At 38.5% G+C, this 22,904-nt stretch overlaps 1 protein-coding gene across 1 annotated transcript in view; it reads left to right on the top strand.

Moving 5' to 3' along the window:
• LOC121299806 (mediator of RNA polymerase II transcription subunit 13-like) overlaps positions 1-22,904 on the top strand; it is a 123,594-nt gene that overhangs the window by 67,644 nt on the left and 33,046 nt on the right. Inside the window, 5 exon segments of the mRNA XM_041227896.1 lie at positions 848-931; positions 18,131-18,276; positions 18,439-18,633; positions 19,417-19,569; positions 22,586-22,733. Coding sequence (XP_041083830.1) covers positions 848-931; positions 18,131-18,276; positions 18,439-18,633; positions 19,417-19,569; positions 22,586-22,733 — 726 coding nt within the window.

The raw sequence follows: 22,904 nt of genomic DNA, 5'->3' as shown, positions 1-22,904 counted from the left end.
AGACGCACAATATAGATTATTAATATGGGGCATTTAGAGCAATAGAGACGCACTGGGGTCTGTACGACTGTATTCATTTAATATATGGTGGAAAAAATTAAATGTTGAGAAAATGGTCCAGATCCTGAGGTCTTGCATTCTCGCCATGATATTTGTCTTTTTTTTTTCTCTGAACTTCACCATATTAAACAAACATATTCAACTGTAATGTGATTATGTTCCCTGTCTGTAAGAGATATAGATATATTGAGCAGCTTTTTAATAGGTTTTAAAAATTCTGAAAAACCTCAACTCATCAGGAAATGATGACTTCCTATTCCCTGCTGGGGAGGAAGTCTACTGCGAATGGGATATAGTGGAGGCGTTGACACACACACACACACACACACACACACACACACACGTGTGTCACACTTCACTGATTCCACCATATATCTAGAGAACCACTTATGCAGTAGGCATGCCACTTGGTAATACCATTATTTAGTTGAGGCTATTCGGACTATTATACTCTGGTGATATAGTGGGTGTATGTCTGCCTATTCATTCATTCATCTGTAAGTCACACATTTTTGCGTATATCTGGATAAGCCCTTGTAAAATTGTCAAAACAAATATGTATTCTATAATATCTGCACATACTGTTGATAGTAATCAATGTTTTCAGCAGATTAATATCTCACATTTGAGATGTATAGCTGTGACATTGGATGTAGGTTACTCAATTCTATCATTTTTACCATATGTACTGAGACTCCATTGCAATGCATGTAGTTTAATGAACAAGGAAGTAACCTTATTCGTTCCTCTTGCCTCTTTCTCAGTGCTTGCTGTGTTTGGTTTACAGGTGCCTCATGGACAAAAGCTTTGTGCGGATTGGGAAGTGGTTTGTCAAGCCATACGAGAAGGACGAGAAAACTGTGAATAACAGGTAGGAAATCTGATGCATTTTACTAATGGGTTTTGTAGTCATGACCTCCAAGCTGTTGACAACCAACAATGTATTCAAAGACTGTTATTTGCATTGAGGTTCCGATAATGAATCACAAGAGCGAACATGAGTGGTTTATGATGAATCCTTCTGAACTCAGAGATGCAAATGACACCGAAACTAATTCGCCCCATGGCACAGCTTTTGTTAAAATGAATAGGGGGAAACGTCACTGCAGTAAGGAATTCTGAAGTGTTACTGTTTGTTTAACTGTTTAATCATGACATTTTGTATCTGTAGGAATTCATATATTGTACAATGGTTCAGGCTAGACAGGCATTCTGTAATGGAGCTGTTATGTAAACTTAAGGACGAGACTGCACAGAGGTTACTGGGTTTTCTGCAGACAGCCAGGTTTTAAATTTACATCCTTTCAGCATAAATAGGCCTTCTGTTTTTCAGTGTTTATTCTTTTTACGGTGCTTGTTTTATTGCTTTTTTCGGGACTTTTGTTTTTTGATATGCTGTATGAAATTAGTATTTTTGGCTACTTTCCAAAATGCTTCAGCATTTTTTTTTCTGTCAAAGTATTTATAGTAGTAACTCCATAGTACTTGCACACTTAAGTTGTACCTTCTTTCCTTTGCTGTCTTCCACAATTAAATCTTTATGGTTACGGGCTCATTCTACCAGGGTTTTTGTGTGTAGGCATTTTTTTTTACATTTCGCTACAATTTTCAAATCTTCTATCTTAACTGTAATACAGCTTTAAATCCTGCCAACAACCCTCCATTGTAATCTCATTTTAAATCTCGCAAGTGGAGTCTCCAATAGAAATGTAGGAATGTGCTATAATTTTGTAGTTGGGGCAGGTTTAAAGTATTCAGAACGAATGGTAGATACAAGGCAGGAAAGCGGGACATTGCCCAGCTGTCCTATGAAATGCAGAGGCAGACAAATCGGTAGTACGGGCGCCCAGGACTACCAAAAATTAGGTCTGGACTACCGAACTGTAATGTTCCACAGCCCGTGGGACTACCAGCGGCTTCTAAAGATTTTTTTTTCTTAAGCAGTTACTTCAAAGATCTTATAGAAGATATTTGGTTACTTTGTACAGCCAGACTGATAAACCAGCTCAGTTCACTTCTTATTTAGTACACACCTACTCAGTTGAAGCGGTAGCTATAGTAACCAGTAAATCCAATCGTGATTGGTTCATGGCCTCAAGATTCATGACATTGACAGGGACACTGCAGCTGCAGCACAGTAGAAAGTTAATATAGATTTTATTTTTTTTTTTTTAAATTTCCAACTGAACAATTATCTAACTGTACTGTGAGGGAGTCCCTCAACTTGAATTGATTAACCATTTCCACTATTTTTCTGGTGGTTTCCAGTGTTTATTGGCTATCAGCGATTACATTTTTTTTTGTATTGGGTGTGTGTGACAGAGTAGCCAAGGATAATGTTCCCAGACCAGACAGCTGACAGAAACACAGGCAGGTACTCTGGTGAAAACTGCTCTACAGGGCCGTTTTTATTAAACCAAAATAAATACAGTATTTTAACAAAAAAACACTGAGCAAAAGTAAAACTTTAAACAAAACAGATTCCGACCACAAAACAAGTACTGTGCTGGTTAACACTCAATTAATCAATCTGAGATGGTCACGTTCCACACGAGTTTTGTAGGATGGGGCTTCCCCATCCATGCTGTCAAACAATAACGAAAGATCATATTTTAAATCTGTACAAAATACAATCAAATCATATCAAAACATACTCATGTTTAAATAAACACAACACCGTACATTTTAAATCATAATATATCGTGTTTCTAAATACATAAAATACAAACCACCCAGTGATATATTTAGAAGCAGGGCTTTGCCCTGCCCCCTCTATGTGCAGGGCTCTTCTACTGCCCCGCCACAGGGTGTGTTATAGGTTATCGGTTAAAACCAAAAATCAGAAGCCCTTTAGGGTGCCATGTTAAAAAAAAAAAAAAAAAAAAAAAAAAGCACATTATTTTAAGGTTTTTTTTCCAGATTTAACTTAAATCTTGTATTTTTTACACAGGTGAAAATATATATTTTTTTAAATGTGTACATTGATATAATTTATAAATCTATTTACAAGATTTAGCGTTTAGCTAAATATTTAATTAAATCTTAGAGCTGTTAACAGGATTTAACATTTAGCTAAATATTTAACTGGCCAGCTAAATCTGGAGTTTGTATGCAAATGAGCTCTGCCCGCTTTGCGCTTTCATGTGATTTGATTGGCTCTTGTAATGCTATTCAGGGAATGTGGACATTTCAGCATTACATGAGCCAATCAAATTGCGTGAAAGCACAAAACAGATTTAAGATTTTGTTAAATATTTAGCTAAATGTTAAATCTAGTTGAGATTTAAGATTTATAAATATTTAGCCAAATGTTAAATATGGTAACTAGATTTCTAAATTATATCTGAATGTACACATTTTAAAAAATATTTATTTTCAGAACATTTATAAATCTGGGTTAAAAATACAAAATTTAAGCTAAATCTGGAAAAAAAATTTAAAATACTAATGCTTTTTTTTTTTTTTTACACACATGGCACCTCACAAACCTAAGCATAAATTAAAAATATGTTTGGCATTACTCAACCAACATCACATAAAGGCACTAATACTTACTAGTAAAGTGGTTGCATGGCAGCTAAAATACTTTCTTAAATCTGTCCTGTTGTCTACTTCCATTCACTTTATACTGTGGGTCTCAAATGTGCAGTTTTGAAAGAAACATAAAATATCGCAATCCTGTAATTTAATTTGCAAAAATAGATTTTCTTTCCCAAGTGTAGAACCAGATGTCACTTCTTTCAACTCTGCCCATTTGACACCTATGTAGTGAATGGCTATGCATAGTGTGGAAAATTCAGACTTCAAAGTGCAATATTTCCTGCACTCTAGTCACATCCTGCCCAGCTGTTCACCACATTTTACAAATGGTGTATTTAGCAAGTGAATTTAATTTATTGTTTAATTAACAAGTCCATGTTGTTTTTTTATACCAGGTTTACAAAGCTATGACATCTACAGCACCGTCCAGTGCAGGGTTTGCAATGTCCTGTTTAGCGTGAGAGGTCAGCTTTGTGTATTGTGAGGTGGAGATTGAGCTAGTCAGGTACAGTCATACCTGTCATGTGAGAGATGTTAACGTGTGGACGTTTTCATTATTCAAGATTAGCAATGACTGTTAGTCAGAGAGCGATGGGAGTGGATTGATGCCTTGTATTTAGTCATTTGAAATAAGCTACAGTTTCTTAATAAGCATGCTTTGCCTATGTAATATATTTGATACAGTATGTTGACTCTCTATCATTCTCTATTGATGTTTATGTAGTACCAGTGTACTAACTGTCTCAGCAAAAAGGTAATTTTTCTGCCACTTTCTTAAATGCTGCATTTGTGATAAAGACGATCCATAGGGCTGTGAAACTTACATCTGCCCCCTCGCTAGTGGAAGGAACTGCGAGTTAGTAACTGGAGAAAAATCTTGTAAAAGGAAATTGAAACTTTGTATACTGTTTAATACAAATAATAATAAATCAGGTATTTCACAATCCAAACAGTACATACCTCTATTGCCTTCTCATAAACCCTTTCAGAGGCTCTCATATTTTCAGTGTTACGGAATCAGTTCACCTTGAGTTATTAAATGTTTGACACAGCTGTATTGTATGGTTCTCAGTCAAGTTCCATTACCAGTGGTGTTAAATGAAAACTAATCGTTTCCCTGCCACAGTCCAGTAAAAAATAGCCGTTTTCATGCAATTGTTTTAATCCTGCCCATATTGGTGATACAGATCCTTCATATATGTTTTTACTTGATTTTTTCACTGTACCAATGATAACGTTTGCCATGACCCCTTACATAATGGCTCCACAACTCCTCTTATTTCTAATATGATATTATATTATATTTAGGGCTGTCAAGCGATTAAAAAAAAAAAAAAAAAATTGCGATTAATTTTGTGATTTAAAAAAAAAAGAATCTTAGTTAATCTTGGTTTTAATGGCGTATGTTATTGATACAATGATGTCATTTGTTTGTGTTGTTGTTATTATTAAAGTTCTTCTTATTACGTATAAGGCATTACATGGTTTCGGGCGGCCTGATCTTCAAGATCTGCTGACCCCATATGTCCCTGGTCGTTCCCTGAGATCGGAAAATGCTAATCTTCTGACAGTCCCTAAAATTAGGAGCCAGGGCATTTAGTTATAATGCCCCCCGTCTTCGGAACTTATTGCGAAGCGGGAGTTTATTTTATTTTGTGCCCCTCAGGATCAGGAAGCAATCAGCGCAGAGCACAAGCAAAGTAGCTGCTGATAAAAGCATGGTGTATTAATACAAAAATAAGTTTAAAAATAAGTAAACTGAATGGCAAATAAAGCATGGCTGAGACACTTATTGATGTCTGCTCTAAATCCACTGCTTACTGATGAAACGCATCACAGGGATACCAAGCTCTTTCAGTGGACTGCAGTGGTTATTTCAAACAGACAAATACATATCTTTAAGAAGTTGTAGTGTAATAGTGAATGCATTGCTTTGCGTGCTCCTCTGTAATAATGGAACGCCCTTGTTCAAATATATTTCCATTTAAAGTAATTGTAGCTACAGCCCATTCATTATGTAGGTTTCAGATGTGCAGTTTTGAAAGAGATACATATCGTAGCCAAGCAAGGCCTTTAGACTGTCTTGCATTTAAGTAAGGCTATGTACTGACATGCCACTGAAATGATATATCTAACTTGTTTATTTTTGGTTTGGTAACTGGGCTGTAAATAAAGCTTCTGGTAATGCTTTGGAGTAAGCTTCCCTCTAGTGCTTGAGAGTGCAAGTGGGGTAATTGCAGACTCGCTGAACAGTGGCAGTGGAGTTCACCTCACTGATAATAGATGGAATCTTGCTCCCACAGATCTGATTGCAGGCTGTGGTTTAGCTTCCCACTTGCTAAATCTGGCGCGATGTTATTACATTATTGTTACCTCGAAATTACCCAGATAGGGGCTGATAAACCCACTTGATACTGTGGAACTGACAGCGTTGCCTGTGTGCTCTGTTAGCAGAGCCCTCCAGCTGTGTGACAGCGAGACAGTGAATTATTAAGGCAGCTCAGAGGGAGAGGAGGGGGGGTACAAGTCTGCTTGTATTGTATCATCCATAACTATTAAACATTCATTTGTGCTAAATGCAGAACTACTCAAAGAAACCTAAGAAATGTATGTCTTCTGAGAAACGTTTGCCATTTTTATATATTTAGTGACTTAATTTATTTGCAGCTAACAAAACAATTCCATACAACTTTTCCCATTTTCTACTTCCAGTAAACACAATTGATTGCAAAAATGTATCTGATTTTTAAAACACGATATATGGTAGTACTTCAGGTTAAATAACTGTGAGAGTCTGTTATGGCTTTACTTCCTTGATTAACCTCAGACAAACTATTATTTTGCATTAGCACAATCTGGAAGCTAAATTTAGCAAATGGCAGTTTTTCTACTGCAAATAATTAGACTGAAGTGCATTTCATTTTTAATTCCCTACTTTTTTTTCAGCAGTACCATTCATTACAGTATTTCTATGCGTTCTACTTTCACAGTTCTTAAAATGGTGAGAAAACTTAGTTCTCTGCAACAGCTGACCCTGCTCTAGTAAACTGTATAATTGTAAATCTCGAAAAACTACTCACTTCTAAATCTTTTGTAGTCATCTTTGTATTACTTTAGTATAAATACATGTTAATTTGGATTCATATATTGTTTTTTTCTGACTTTATGTGAACGAAAAGACGCACATTTGCCCATTTTCCCATTGGAAATAGTGATATTTTGAAATGGTCACAAAAGCAAAGTTTGTGGGGAGCCATTTTCTATACTTTTGAGGCATAAGCAATTAGGAAATAACACTTACTACCCAGGAACAAAAATTGTGTTACATAGTGTTATCAATGTCAGAGTTGCACTGAAAAACTAGCCTTGCGGCTCATTGCAAAAACTTTGTCACAACTTTGTGGCTGTTTCAGGGCATTTCAGGGTGTTCCCTGCTTTTTTTAACCCACTCCCCAGTTTACCTGCAATTTTCAATCAGTAGAATGATAACATTACGCCTTCTGCAGTTTAGAATGCTTGAGGAAAGAAGGAAATCGGAGATCCCTTGCAAATAGAATATTTAAGACCAGTCAGATGAAAATGTCTTAGAGATACCGGCTTGATAAACAGGCTGTAGCAGATCTGTGTTCAGAGTTAAACGATGATCTACAGAGTGCTACTGCCAGAAGCTGTATCATACCAGTGTACGTTAAGGTTAATGCTGCCCTAACCTTTTACACAACCGGACTTCTGGACTTGCAGGCATTTGAATTTGATTGTTACTGTCCTTCTCGTAGTTCAGTTTAGTACATGTGATATGTAGGCTTTTTTTTTTTTCTTTACAGACCAACAGCTCATTCTTAAATATTGACAGATGTTTCTAAAGGGAGAGGCAGGTACCAGTGGAGCATAATAGGCCTCTTTGAAATTACTGTGCTTGCTTTCAAAGGGACACCTTGCACAGACAGCATTACAGACTGCTACAGTGGCTTTCAAAGGGACTCCTCACACAGGCAGCTTTACAGACTGCTGCAGTGGCTTGGCATTATAAGCACAACGGTTTTCCATTTAAATGCGATGACATAAGAGAGAAAATCAGCTGTGGGATTAAACAAAAGTTTTTTGCTGTCCGCTTTATGGCGCATACTTCTGCTTGAAGACATTTTCCTCATCTGAATTTAGAAAAAGTGGGCAGTGTTTTAGCTTGAACTTCGCAATACAGCCAATGCTGAACAATAGGCGCGCATGTCATCCAATAGGAAACGCACTGTAGCTTCCCACTGAAATCAAGACAGGCAGTGCATGATAGTGTGATTTTTGCACTCTTAAACAATAGCCCATCATTAAATTATTATTTGATATTATTATGCATATCGTGATACATATTGTATTGCCACTTGCATGTCATGACATGAGTGTATTGTTACACCCCTAATCTACATGCACACAGCAAAATGTATTCTGCATGTTATTAAAAATGGGAAAATAGCTTTAAGCTGGGATGGTCTTAACGCTCAGTCTGGGGGTCTGCTAAACAGAGTCTGGTTATAACAAGCACTGCCCCTTTAGATGTATTTGCAGGTTGCTTTGTAAAACCCTTTGAAGTCTTAGTTATCCATCAATCTGTATGGATTACTGTACTACCTCCAGTCTGTATCTGACCAAAGGTTTTGTTTAGGCATTGAGAAGATACATGTTTGACTTGAACAGTGAAAGCAAAGCAAGCAGCTATGTTTAAAACACCAAAGAGCAACAGTCGTGTGTGTGTTTGTTCCCTCCAGTTCTGGCCGGGAGTTAGTACAGCGAATGACATTGAGACATTAGTCGTCGCTGTAGCAACGGACTCCGGTTGTCAGGCGACATTTTGAGGTCACCGTATCTCTACCTCAGCTAAATAAAATAAACACAGTAACAAAATAAATAGAAAAAATGAAATATGTACTGAATTACAAAGACAAAAAGCGTCTTTGTGTTTTTTTGGATGTTCTAAGTATTAATGCTCTGGTGCTACAGAGCTTGTAATGAGTTGGCATGTCAGCCCATTGAATTGAATGGAAAGGCAGTGGCTGGTGCAGCCACAAACCATATGGTTCAGAGACTAACGTCTTACCATTCAACTAAAGAGAAAGCTCTATTGTCGAGAGACAAGTACAGGTCTTGTGTTTATGTTAGTATTATTAACTCAGCAGCCGCTAGCAGGAGATTCATTACAAGCTCCCTTTGTGAAGGTACAGACTGGCTGTGCCTGGCCCTGCTTAGCTCAGGGGGTACAACTAGATTCCCAGGAGTCTCCACAAGAAGGAATACACACAGGTGCAGTCTCTTTCTTTCACACACATGCACCAACAGGAAACAATGGTGAAACTGACTCTGATAGAAGCACAGCTTGCCCTAAACAAGCTCTGCCGATCAGTCCTGGTTAAGACTGCCACGTTTGCCTTTGCAGTAAACTGAATGGTAACATTAAAACTAATCTTAATGAAAAGTAATTTTACCTTCAGAAAACCTCATGGCTAATTTATATGGAGTGTGATGTTACAGGCACACTCAAATCTGTTCATGTTTCACTTTCATCAAACTTTCATCTACTGCTAACCTCCACAAGCTTATATGCAAGTGCAACACAATACATAAAGAACCCTTCTATAATTTTTAATTCAATAACAGACATTTCGACTAAAGGATTTTTTCTTTGTTTTTAAGGCATTGAAAAATACTTTGTCTAAACATTTGTCATTCAGTTTAGTGAATTTCTTTTAGTGTTTCTAAATTCAGCACTAGTGCTTGTTTAATTAGTAATGGATGATCTTCAACAGGATGGTTATTTCGAGCAGTAAAATAAAAATACACCTAGCATGTAGTGGCTGAGCTGGGATTTGAACCGGGGACCTCCTAGTTACAAGCCCGGTTCTTTAGACGCTGGACCAGACAGCCTCTTAAGTACATTGTAGCAGTGCATAATAACAATGCAATTATATGTGAGTAGTACACATGTAAATATGTAAATACACATACATTAGAGACACTTAATGTAAAGTGCATACATGATTCTTTACCAGTCATGAATAAGTACTACTAAGAGAAGCATATGGCTGTTTTGCATACAATTCCACGCACTCGAAGTGCCACTATGATGGATTTAATACTTCCACAGTGCAGAACGATGTCATTCTAGAATAACTGTGAACAGCAAACTAACAAGAAAAAAAAAAAACTTTGGAGTCCTATTTATTGACGGTCATGAAAACAAATCTCTACATTTCAACCAGCATGCAAAGCTCCAATGGTTGAGTAGTGCAGGGGTGTGCCTGAAGCACTGAGTATCAGAGGACATTGTGGGGGATGTAGTTCCTACCAGAGACACAAAATACTCAATGTTTGTTTGTAGTTTATGGAAAATCAGAAAACTAATTTGCAAGGTTTGATCTAGGGTAGGTTCAAAGTGGAATCGGATTTGGAAATCTGGATCAAAGTTATTAAAACACAACTTCTAAATATAATCCTGTATGAAAAACTGGGCCTAGGACACAGAGTTGGGGTCAATTCCATTTCTAATCCCAATTCCCTTTTAATCAATTCAAATTCCTATTCCAATCATTTTACAGCAAAGGCTTTACTTAGCAAGTAAATACTTTATACAGCTTAATGAACTTGTCAGGTAGCCTGGTAAAGCCTGTGGCATAAACTTCAGTAAAGACTATGCTGTAAAACAGAATAGGAATTGCAATTGTATAAAAGGAAACTGAGATAGAAAATGGAATTAGAATTGAAAAAATGTAATTGACTCTGACACTGCTAGGACATTTAATTATGACACAATGTATAAAATAGTGTGTCTCTCTCTCTCTCTCTCTCTCTCTCTCTCTCTCTCTCTCTCTCTCTCTCTCTATATATATATATATAAATATATAAATTACAGTAAAAAAAAGTAAAATATATATATTCAGATTATAATATAACATGTCTTAACAGATAAAAAAACAAAACAAACTTAATTAAATTAATTAAAACATAATACAAATTTAGACCAGCGTTGTAAATAGTGCAATGTATTATTTAAAGATGAATATGTGATTAACCTAAGATCTACAATACATCACATGGTTCACCTGGACACAACCATCACGTGACTTGCCCTAATGAAATTTGCTCTGGGATCATATTCATCACGTGACTTAATTTGCCACTGGGTGTAATTTGCCATGACAGCTGCAGTCTTACCCTTTTTTCTGCGTATGAAGCCAGTGCTTCTGTTATTCAAATGGATTGCTGTTTCTTTAACTGCAGTGATTCCCCGGAGGAGCACAAATGGAATCACCGCATAAGAAGCAGATTCTTCTTCCCAGCCTGTGATTGATTTCTGCAGAAAAGCATTAATTGGTCTCTGCACCAGCCCATTACACTGTGCTGTGATCTTGGGGAAAATCGCAAATGTGCAACTCTGAATGATTCAGTGCGCTGGGCTCCTGCTTTAACCCCTGCAGCCCAGGCTACACTGGAGTACCAGTACTAGAGATCATCTGTGTGTCTGCTTCCCTGTGTGCATGTTGTGATTTCTTCGTTTATTATTAAATGATCTACTGATTCAAAAAGAACTGTTGTGCTATAGCAACTGCAGAGATGTGGGGATCAAAATAATGTGCACTATAGGATTAATAAGAAAACAATATCTACAGTAGCATACAGAAAAATAAGCACATATTTACAGTAACAAATGTTTGTGTATATAAAATATAAACAGTGTAGAAGTTTGCCCCTAGTGGTGTACTGAGGGCAGTACCTCCCTCAGTGCTATGATCGAGGCAGATGAAGGATTATTTTGAGAAATTGCTGGTTTTGTTGCACACACTCACTTTTAACAAAAGTATTGGAAAACCCCCAGCTCAAAATAATAGAACAAACCTTGCCGCAAATGGCATTAACTAAACAAAAGACTCCCAAACTAACAGGACAGCTGCTCCCTTTACCTCTCTATAAAATAGCAGAATAAATGGATTACTCACTCAGTAAAAATAATAAATACAAGTTCTTGACACTCTATGGAATGCTCCCTCCTCCTCAAGAGCATGCTGTTTGTATAGCAGGTAAGGTAAGGTAACCTAGCAACAGCACCTATTCCCCTCCCCCCCCCCCCCAAAACAAACAAAACAAACAATAGAGAGCGATGACTCTGCACCTCCTGGCTCTATATACTCCTGCCACAGCTGGCCCCTAATGGCTAACTTAAATGGAAGTACTCCCAGCTGTGGCTAATCACCTTGTTACCTACTCCATAAACATACAGGTTTACAAAACTACTGGCCACTAGTGGCCATTGTGGGTTTTACAACAAAAATCTAAATAAAACATATGCTTTTTTCATAAACTGGACAGGGAACTCCTTACTCTCTCACTGCATGTTATGCTAATGTTTTAATAAATCCAAGAGGAACTTTTGCTCACCAACATGTTTTACTGCATCTATACAGGCTTATTTAGCTGACTTAAGTACTATTCGCATGGGTAAAAATGACCAGATTTTCAGTTGACTTCAGAATATGTACTGCCGTAAGTGAAATTTAGACCCGTGCGAACCGTCCATTTCGTTTTACCCCGGATAATTTTTCAAGCGCTCCTTCTCTTGTTTTACAAGGCATTGGGACCTGTAACATTTCAAACTCAGTCGTCATGTGTTTTTGAGGTCCAGTGCAGATTGACCATGTCTGTGTTATGTTAGAATTAATATCAGTATTTCCGGTTTATATTCAATGCTTTTTGTAGAAGAGGAGAGTGATGGATGCTTTCAGCGATACATTTCAAAATATGTTTGGATGTAAACAAACGTTTATTTGATGGCGACAAGATACTATTGGACAAATTAAAAGACGATCGTTTTGGTCACAGCTTGTGCTGCTAATGTGAAGTGCTTCGATCTTCACTGCACTAAGGACCTTTTTTGAAATTTCTTTGTATTTTTAATGTCATTTTTTTGTGTAAATCTGATTTGTTAGGGAAAAGGAAAGACAATTTAGATTTCAAACTTTAGTTTTTACTGGGCATCCTCTGCTTTTGACCAACTCTGAGGACCCCATGTTTTTTAGCCCCCGTGCGAACAGTACTTTAGAGTGCTAATATTTTTTGGCACAGAGCAGGGCACGGTGAACACAATGCAATAAAAACAATGAGCTGCTGTAAAGCTGTGTGCTCGAGTTCTCATTTGTTCTGCATTGTATCATTCTGTGATGTTACCACTCATAATCAATTAACCATGTGATATGGGCTTCAACACCCCAAGAGACTCCACATCAAGTATATTTTTATGTGCATTTCAATTTGTTTGGCACATTCAAACTCACTTTGAGTCACTGCGATTAGTACCCCTCCCCTCCCCTCCCACTTGTGTCATCACATGATGTCCTTGCCAGAATATAATGAGCGTATGGGGACAAGATCCTGATGATATCTTTTTGATTATACCACACTCTGGTCACATTTCAGTTCTGTGTTTTCTATTACTAACAACGGCAACAGAATGGACAGTGCAGACAGACAGACAGTCGCTCATTCTATCTCAAACACTGTACCAATAGCAGCCCCATCACACAGCAACTGCCAGTGTGCGTTGCCGTTGATCACGTTGATAGGAATGCCAGCTTTTGAAAGCCATTGATTTGACCGCTCCGCATGTCTGGTAACATATGTCTGTGTGAGGACAAGGGTTTCGTTTATTGGCAAGTCCCGCCTTTTTTTTTCGATGCATTGACTAATATTTCACCAAAATTAACAGCAGTAATATCTGTAAGTAGGAGTTTGGATAACAGTAGTAATTAACACCTGAAAGTCGCTGTGGTAAAGGCAACTGCCAAATAAATAATAATAAATAACTGATCGAGTACATTGCTATATTCATATATATTTGAAGACACACCGCTTGAAATATATGCAGTGGCAAAAATGACCAGGTTTTTATTCGTTCATACAACAGAATTTATAAATGATTGTATGAAGAAGTATATTGTGCAAAGGAAACCAGTACATAAATGACGTCTTAAATAAATCCCCCATTCTTCTGTACATATATGGTACAAATTACACCTTTGCTTTCCAGTTAATTCTAAATTTAAAACAATATTCAAATGTTCATTGACATTGTGAAAGAATATCTGAACCTGAAATACGTGGTGCTTTTAAGGTATTTGAGGCATTGACTGTGGACCTACTGCTGGTTTTAAGACTAACAAACTGTCTGTCTGCTGTAGGGCTAGTACCGATTTAGTTGTCTGGTTGACTAGTCAACTAGAAAAGTGACAGTTGAACCCAAAAACCGGTGGCCAGCTACTTGCCTGTCACGTGACTGTGCAGTAATTGTGAAGCGTGCGTTTTCAGATGGACGGATATGCAGCTGCGGTGAAATCCATTAAAATATAAATGACATTTTAGAACATTAATAAACCGTATTACAAAATAAATAAATTGCACAGTGTTACAAAACAAATCAAGCTCCAGACATTATCAAATAGATGATTTATTCATATTTTTCTTAAAGTGGTGATTATCTTGACCTCTGCTATTCAGCTTGTCTTACCCCTAGTCTGCAGTGACAATCATGACATCACTCCCTGCAGTCAGCTGCCAGTCAGGGATGGTAGGAGGTGTAAGAGAACAGCCTGGAGGAGCCCCAGCCTGGGTGGCACTGCGCACCACCGCCTGCTGCCAGTCAGGGATGATAGGAGGTGTAAGAGAACAGCCTAGAGGAGCCCCAGCCTGGGTGGCAGTGCGCACCACCGCCTGCCAGACAAGCTCCCTGAAGGCACTACTGTTGAGCTACCTTCCAGTGGGCGGAGGAGACAGACTGGGGGAGAATCATAGAAACTGGCATGGTTTATTAGCTGAGATGAATTGTGCAGCCTGTATGTACTTGAGAAACTGAGGCTATGTGGCCTATTGGTTAGAGCTGCATTAGCCAATTGCCTACTGTCAGTCTTCTACCAGAATCTGTTCACTCTAACCTGCCCGGGGTCTGTAAAGCAGATAAGGGACTTATCATGCATAATCACAAACCTGTTCCCACCCCTCTGAACCTGTGCCGGAATGAGTAGGCAGGACACCTCAAAATAGTCTGGAATCTGAAATGTTTCCGATTGAACAGGCTCATTTTAGCATCTCATGTTATGAATTCAGAAGACATATTGATGGGAAGATCCGAAGCCTAACCAATTTGAATAATTGGTCTTTATGACCAGAGATAGAGTACCAGTCAAAAGTCTGAGTACACTTGCTGGAAACTATTTTTTTTTTCATAATTGACAATGTTTTAGGTCGTATACGTTTCTGTAAATACTTGAAAATGAAAACACATGTTACAATATAAAAAACAAATCATAAGGAGTCTCAAAGCAATGTTCAAGAAAATTGAAAATTGTCTCTAAATCTTGGATTCCTCAAAATATCCACCCTTTGCCTTAATAACAGCCTCACAAACATGAGGCATTCGGTTAACAAGTTTCAGCAGGAAGTCACCCGACATGTCTTCCCAGCTCTTCTGCAGCAATTCCCAGAGATGTAGGGCACGTGTGGGTAGCTTTGCTTTGACTCTTCTGTCCAATTCTTCCCATACAAGTTCTATTCTCTCTAATCTAATCTCAGGTCATTAGATTGAGTTGTCCTTCACTTTCCTTCTTTGCCAGATAGTTCTGGCACAACTTTGAGGTGTGTTTCGGGTCATTATCTTGCTGAAGAATGAAGGTCTGCCCAACTAGCCGTAATCCTGATGGAATGGCATATCTCTGAAGTATGCTATGATAGCAATGCTGGTTGAGCTTGCCATGGACTTGGTAAAGATCACCAACTCTGTCACCAGCAAAGCAACCCCAGACCATGACACTACCTCCTCCATGCTTGACAGTGAGAACCACACATGCAGAACTCATGCGCTCACACTCTCTGCGTCTTACAAGTACTTGGCGGTTAGACCCAGATATTTAAAATTTTGACTCATCAGTCCATAAGACCGACTTCCACTCCTCAAACGTCCGGTTTATGTGTTTTTTGGCCCAGGCAAGTCTTTTCCTCTTATTCTGCACTCTTAACAATGGTTTCTTTGCAGCAATTCTTCCAGTTAGACCAGCTTCACGCAATCTCCTCTGAACAGTTGATGTTGAAACATCTGTACTTCTAGTAGCATTTAGCTGAGCTTATATTTCAGGGACAGTTAATCGCCAGTTTCGCAGACTTGTGACTCGATTGAACTTGTTCTCTGATTCTGAGGTCACCCTTGGCCTGCCTTGTTTGGTCCTCATGAGTGCCAGTTTCTTTAAATCGTTTAATGATCTTGGCCACAGCAGTTACAGACACTTGCAAAGTTCTTGCGATTTGTCTTAAAGATTGACCTTCATTTCTTAAAGTAATTACAGACTGTCTTTTTTCTTTGCTTAATTGAGCGTATTTTGCCATTTTCTGCTCCCTTACATTCAGGAATGACAAACTTGTGCCTGTGCTACCTATATTTGTAGTAATTATGGACCCTCACCTGTTAACAATAATTGGTGACAAAAGGTTAATTAGGTAACATGCTAGTTAACTCAGAGAACATCTAACAAAGACACTCTTATACTTAGGCCAGTGTTCTAACACCGTGTTATACACATTTCAGACTTTTAACTGACTTGGGCTTCAGACTGAAATCCCCTTGCTTTGGGTGTCCATTTCATTGAAATTGACAACATTTACATTTTCATTTAAAAATTTAATTTTTGAATGCAATTCACTTATGATTATCAGCTTAGATAAGTACACGTATCATATAATGAAATATTAAGTGTTTATAGACACATTTATACAGTTAGAAGCATAGATAATCATGAAAAACCTGGTTTCAAGCAGGTGTACTCAAACTTTTGACTGGTACTGTATGTTACTAAAAATTTCAAAACAAACACAATAAGGTTGAAAAAGATATTGCAGGAATACGCACACAAAGCAGAAAGCTAGGGAAAGCAGTGTGTTGTGTTGGAAACCATACAGCCTGTTCAGTAACACTTTATAAAGATTTATAATATGTGTTTTCACGATGCATATAAAAACATACGGATGGACAGAGATACCTGCATATAGACCCCACAGTCTGATACTTTCAATAACTTAGGCTAAAGTCAATCACAATTGAATAAGCTGTTTTCAAAAAGTGTGACGTATATGTGAATAAATGTATGGACAGACACCCCCTTAAATCCCCAGACTATAATACTGCTCAATAACTTATGCTAAATAATGCTACTACCGTGTTTCATCAAATTTGAATAAGTGGTATTCCAGATATAATAGTAAAAGCACAGCAAGTACTGACATCATAGTGAGAGCATCATAAGCGCTGTAAAGCCCAGTAAAGCATAAAAACCATGGCAAACCATGGTAAACTATCAGACTGTAAAAGCATGGGAAAAGTGCAAAATGACCGTGGTGAACTCTTCTAAGGGTATGAACCTGGTATACAGTAGCACATGACTGATGTTTAGAAAGTGCAGTTGGACCATTGCTGTGGATCAGGAAATGTTATTAATGTAACACAAAATTTAGCACGGACACTCGGTGCCCTCTGTGGGGCATTCAGAGAATTACACCATGACAGTGTCAAGCTACCACATAATAGAGTCCACAAGCTGATCATAGAATCATCTTCCTATCATAACTATTATAATTTGTGCTTATATGAATAATTAACCAATAATGAAGATGCTCCCGTATGTGGGATTGTGTAGACTGCATATAAAAATTTCATTCAGAGCCACTAAAGTGTGTTCTTATGGTTGAGCTAAGGTACTGAAGCTATGTGACCCAGCGGTTAGAGCCGAGATACTGTGAGGTTGAGTGATTTAGCGGTTAGAGCTGAGTGACTGGTGGAAGTAGTTTAGCCTAGCAGTTAGAGCTGAGGGACTTGGAGGTTGTGTGGTCTAGCCCAGTCATTAGTGAATTATTTCATTCATTTTTTAGTGTATTTAAATTTAGCTCACTGGAAATAAACCCCTTCAGAGGCTAATCACACTATACAATTTTCAACAGACATTGTAAAATCAGTATATACCATTTAAACAAAATAATTAGATCCCGATCTGTAATCTTCTTTTTAAAAGCAGACCGACTTGATACAGTTTACAAAATCATTTCATAAACCTTCACAATTTCACCCTCCAGGGAAGTGCAAGACAGTCTAAAAGCATGGCTTACAAACAAATATTTATTTAACCTGCTGTACTGCTCAGGTACCATGATTTAAAATAAATATCTAAAAAGTGTTTCTTTCAAAAGTGCACATTTTGAGACCTGTGCATTGAATGGATGTGCATGGTAGAGAAAAAACAAACCTATGGAACTAATTGGTTAGCTTCAATCGCCTAAGTACTGGGCATCACAATCTTTAGGAGCTCTGTCCAAAAGCCAGGAGAACCTGTAAATGATAGACTGTGTATCTCGTAAAGAAGTTGGTGTGCTTCATCTAGCCATGTCCAGTGAGTTAAGCTGGTTTTACACAATGATGTGTTAGTAAGTCAAAACCAATCTGTTTTGTTTCCCTCAGTGAGCACCTGTCCTGCGCATTCACGTTCTTCCTGCACGGTGAAAGCAATGTCTGCACAAGTGTGGAGATCGCTCAGCACCAGCCGGTGTACCTGATCAATGAAGAGCACATCACCATTGCCCAGAGCAGAGCCGCCCCCTGCCAAGGTGAGTCCTGGGGCCTGAGCCCCACACAGATCACAGGGCTCATTACTACTGGGAGAGTGGAACTTGTTACTAATACAAGCACAAACACACAGCCAAATACCATCCGTGCTTCCAAATAATGGTAGCTTATGTTATGTGGTGCTGCTGCCTCTCTCTCCGCAGTGATTCTGAGCCCCTATGGGCTGAGCGGGACCCTCACTGGCCAGGCCTACAAGATGTCTGACCCGGCGGCCCGCAAGCTGATGGAGGAGTGGTGCTACTTCTACCCCATGGTGCTGCGCAGGAGGGAGAGCGAGCGGGCCGACGGGGAGCCAGGCTACGACAACAGCAGCCACGTGGCGGTCGAGGTCATTGTGGGTATGTAAACCACTCAGCTGGACAATTTCTGTTTTTCCTTTGCATCGTCTACAATGTAGGCTCTGAATGTAAATTACGAAGACTATACCATTTATAAAAGGGATCATCAAATGTAAAGGGTAATAAACTGCTTTGTGTTATTCACAGTTCATTTTTTGAACTTGTTTTTATTGTAAGTTTAGTGGAGGCTAGGGATGAACCAATGACCCCCACACTCCGCAAGCAAACATATTTACCACTTTACAGAAAAGTTATGCTTGTTGTGAGGAGATATCTTTTAACCTTCTCTCACCTCACAGGAGTCAGAATCCGTAAAGGTAGTGTATCACACTGCCCGTCACATGTATCATTTTGATGTGCCTGCTGTCAGTCTGGACTATCTTGAAAGGGAGATTTTGCACTGAGTCTAATGGGCACTAATGGGCAGGATGTTTAAGATTGGAAAATTATTCCTAACTCTGCACCCCCACTCTATTTCCACTGTTCCCATTTTCAAAAAGATATAGGCATAAGTGATTTAAAAGCCTGTTTTGCTAAATAAAGAACTACTGAAACAGTTCGACTGTTTTTAAAGAAGCAAACTATTTTATAACTAATTATATGGAAATAATAATAATAATAAAAAAAACCTTCAAAATGATCATGGGCTAGTTTGCTCTTCTGCAATCTGCATTGTTGAAATTGTAAATAAGTCATGAATCACAGTGTTTCACAGGGACAAGGCGATGATGTTGTTATGTTTTGTTTGCAAGTTATTTTATTTGGGGTTGTTTTGTAATGCAGGTGGTGTGCGGATGGTGTACCCCTCTGCCTTTGTGCTCATTGCTCAGAGCGATCTCCCTGTGGCTCAGCCCTCCCCCAGCGCAGGAATGCGGGACCCCACAGGCTGCAGCATCCCCCTGACTCCCCCCAGCTCCCCAGAGCAGACCTGCACAGGTGAGCCCCCACACCTCTCCCTCACTCCCTCACTTAGCAGCATGGGTATTGGAATGGTTGAGAGGAGTAACATTTCTAATTGTCAACTTTGTATCTGTGATTGTTCTCCCTCCTGAAGAACCTTGTTTATAATTTTAAAGTAATTGTAGCTAATACAATAATTCCATAAATCTTACACATTTTGCACTTTTATATGGTACTTAGGTTTCAAATGTGCAGTTTTGAAAGAAACACCTGTTATTGGAAACATGTATGTTAATTATAAAACAGACATCTGGTACTACATCCAAGTTCCCGTTTTGTTTGCCTGGCCAGGAAGTCAGTTACTGCTTTACTTCCTGGGTCATTTCACCCCAGCAGTGTCTTTGGGGTTACTGTCGTTCTGTCAATAGGGGAAGTAGTCGTGACCCAGAAAATGCAAGAATAGCTTACAGACACCGATTTCTTTAACCCAGTATAGTAGCAGATACCATGTTTTAAAATTGCTAAAACATGTGTTTATTTCAAAACCTATATAAAAAGTGGATGTGCATGGTGGTGAAAATGTATGGAAATATTTTATTAGCTACAGTTCAATAAAAACTACGTCTGCTCCATGATAGATGCCAGTAAATACAGTTTCTTAGTTGCAAAAGAATTAAACTGAAAGATTACATTAATATCACAACTCTTGATAGTCTTAAAAAAATACTGCGAACATAACTGCCCAGTTTGTAATCCCCAATTTGAAAATATAATAAATATTTTACATGATAAGTTTTGTGTCAGTTAGTTACAGTTTATCAGAGAAGTTAGTGCCAGGATTTTGAGACCAAGTGATTGTTTTGAAGGGGTCTGTTATACCTGAAACTGGAGAAGAAAGCACCAGACCAAATGGTGGAAGGTACGATCGAAGAGGAGATGTCATTTAGAGAGTGAGGTCTGAGTGTCAATAATCTATACGTTCCACTGCCTTGTTGTGCTACAGGGGAAAAGATTTTTGAAGCCTTTCAAGAGGCAATTGGTGAAGCTCAGTTATTTTGGCAGTGTTGTTCATACAGACCCTGCCCAGGCCATGACTGGAAAGAACAGTGGGGGTGTAAGAAGCAGCTAGGCACCTGCACCCCAAGTCATTTGGACACAATCCACTGGAACACTTTAGCAAAAGGGAAGCTTTTTACAAAGGGATGACCATCTCAGCTGAAGGAAGTGCTGGATGAGGCTGTCCGTGTTGTTAACCTTATTAAAGGCAGACCCACCAATCATTGTAGTTTACCAAGTGGTTCTTGAATGAAAAGTAAGTTTTATAGTTGGTATGAATACATGCTTGTATCATTAAATGATTATTATATCTTACTATACATCAAACAAGATGAATTATAACATGCATTGTGATGTGTATTGTGAGGGAAGGATAGCTATTCTTGTTTTGATGTCAGCACATTAATGAATAGGTATGTTTGGATATTTTTAGTAACTGACAACAAGTACTTCAAGGTAATTACTCTGAAATTACGAGTATCGGCACACCCCTAACAATACACGAATGTCACAATATGCATTGCTGTATGCAAAGCACTGCCTTTGATTATATGTTGTAAGATTGTTACCTTGATTACCATGTAAAGAAAACCCCATAAACAGGCCAGATTAGAAACTCTTATGACAATAAACTTTTGTGTTTAAACGTAAAAACATATTACATTTAACAAACGTAGTCAATATATTATGAAAAGGAACAGACTCGGCTGCTGGGATTGATTCCTATAATTTAACGTGTCACCAGGACCTTGATGAAAATCTTGTAATACACTAGACAAAATCTGTTACTCTAATCTAACAGGACTGTAAGTCGGCGCATAATTACAACATTTAGGTGTCTTGCATGAGCCCATCTTTAGTCAAGAGAAAATCCACAATTGAACAGAGGTCCGAATTAAATAACCAACAGTCAATGTCAGTGTAAATACCTTACACAACCACCAAACCTGTAAAGGGGAAAGAAAAATTAACCCTCCTTTGAGTGCTCATTTAACCCCGATAAAGACCTAATTGAGCCTATCGAGGTGCTCGTTTAATCCCGATAATAAAAAAACAGTTGTCCGCAACAATGCCTGTTTCTAATCCCACGTTCCCATGAAGAAAGCAAGCACAGCAGATAAACAAAGCCAGCACAAGTGTGAGTATGAAACTGCTTTGATCCCACCCAGAGTTCAGAAACCTGTCAACAGCCCACAGCTCTGAGGAACTGGTAACTCCAGACAAACAAATCCCCAGCACGCAAATGAAGAGAACGGACTTGTTTGTTCTTTAATCCCATGGGTTCAAAGCCAGGCAGCCCTGATAGGGGTCCACAGTGGCATTTAACTGAAGATTTCTGTAAAGTCGAAACTAACTCATCTTAACACAGGTCTCTGTCTCAAATCTTGAATATATTAATATGGACTGCAAATATTCTGAACTCAAGAAAACAATAAGCTGAACCGAAGATAATTTCACTTAAACTGGTTTTATTTTCAGTCAGGTTGTGCATTAGTAGTCCAGAAAGAAGTGTCATCCGAACAAACCCGGAGTCAGCCAGAACCAAAAAACAAATGAAAAAAAAGCGTATTTAAAGGCTTGATCCCTCGCCCTTAACGAGACATGGCTTAACACCCAGTTAGATAATAGCTAAAACAATTACTGTTTCATCAGACCACTCCTGTTCCTTATTTACATAAATTACAGTTAATATGTTTTACTAGCAACCTGAGAGGAATAATGCAGAGATACCAATAAAGTGCATATAGGAAAATAAACGGCGCTTTTTGAAGTGTTTGGCAGTGGAATAATTTACCATGGCAATGCAATTTAAAATACTTGACTTAATTTTCATAGAACACCTTGTCTATTTATCAGACTACTGAGAACAGTACGATTGTCTGGCCAGGTATCTGCCACGAAATTAAGTGCCGAAGGGAGCACGTTTCTTGTGCTGCAGTGTGTAGTAAAGTATTTCTTGTAAACACTGCAGCAGCTGACTCCTCTATGTTTGCAGGTGACAGTGGGATCCAGACAGCGATCAGCAGCCTGCCGGGACAGGAGCCGGGCATCGTGACCAGCCCCAAGCATTCGGGGAGAAAACTGGCCAACCAGACTGTTCAGCAGGTGTGGAAGGAGTGCTACCGGAACAGAACACAGCACAAGTAAGTCCTGAATCTCCAACAGGCGAGCAGAAGACTTCTTAAAGGAAACGGGTTGGTTTAAAGGAGCACCCGCTACATTTTCATTTCTTATCTGTTTAATATCTTCTGGGTTTAAGTCTGCTGTTTTTGCTTGGCTCATTATTTATCAGGCTTATTAACTAGTGTCCTTCA

The sequence above is a fragment of the Polyodon spathula genome, chromosome 25, assembly GCF_017654505.1.
Source record: "Polyodon spathula isolate WHYD16114869_AA chromosome 25, ASM1765450v1, whole genome shotgun sequence".
Taxonomy (NCBI): domain Eukaryota; kingdom Metazoa; phylum Chordata; class Actinopteri; order Acipenseriformes; family Polyodontidae; genus Polyodon; species Polyodon spathula.
This window is presented reverse-complemented; position numbering and strand designations above follow the sequence as displayed.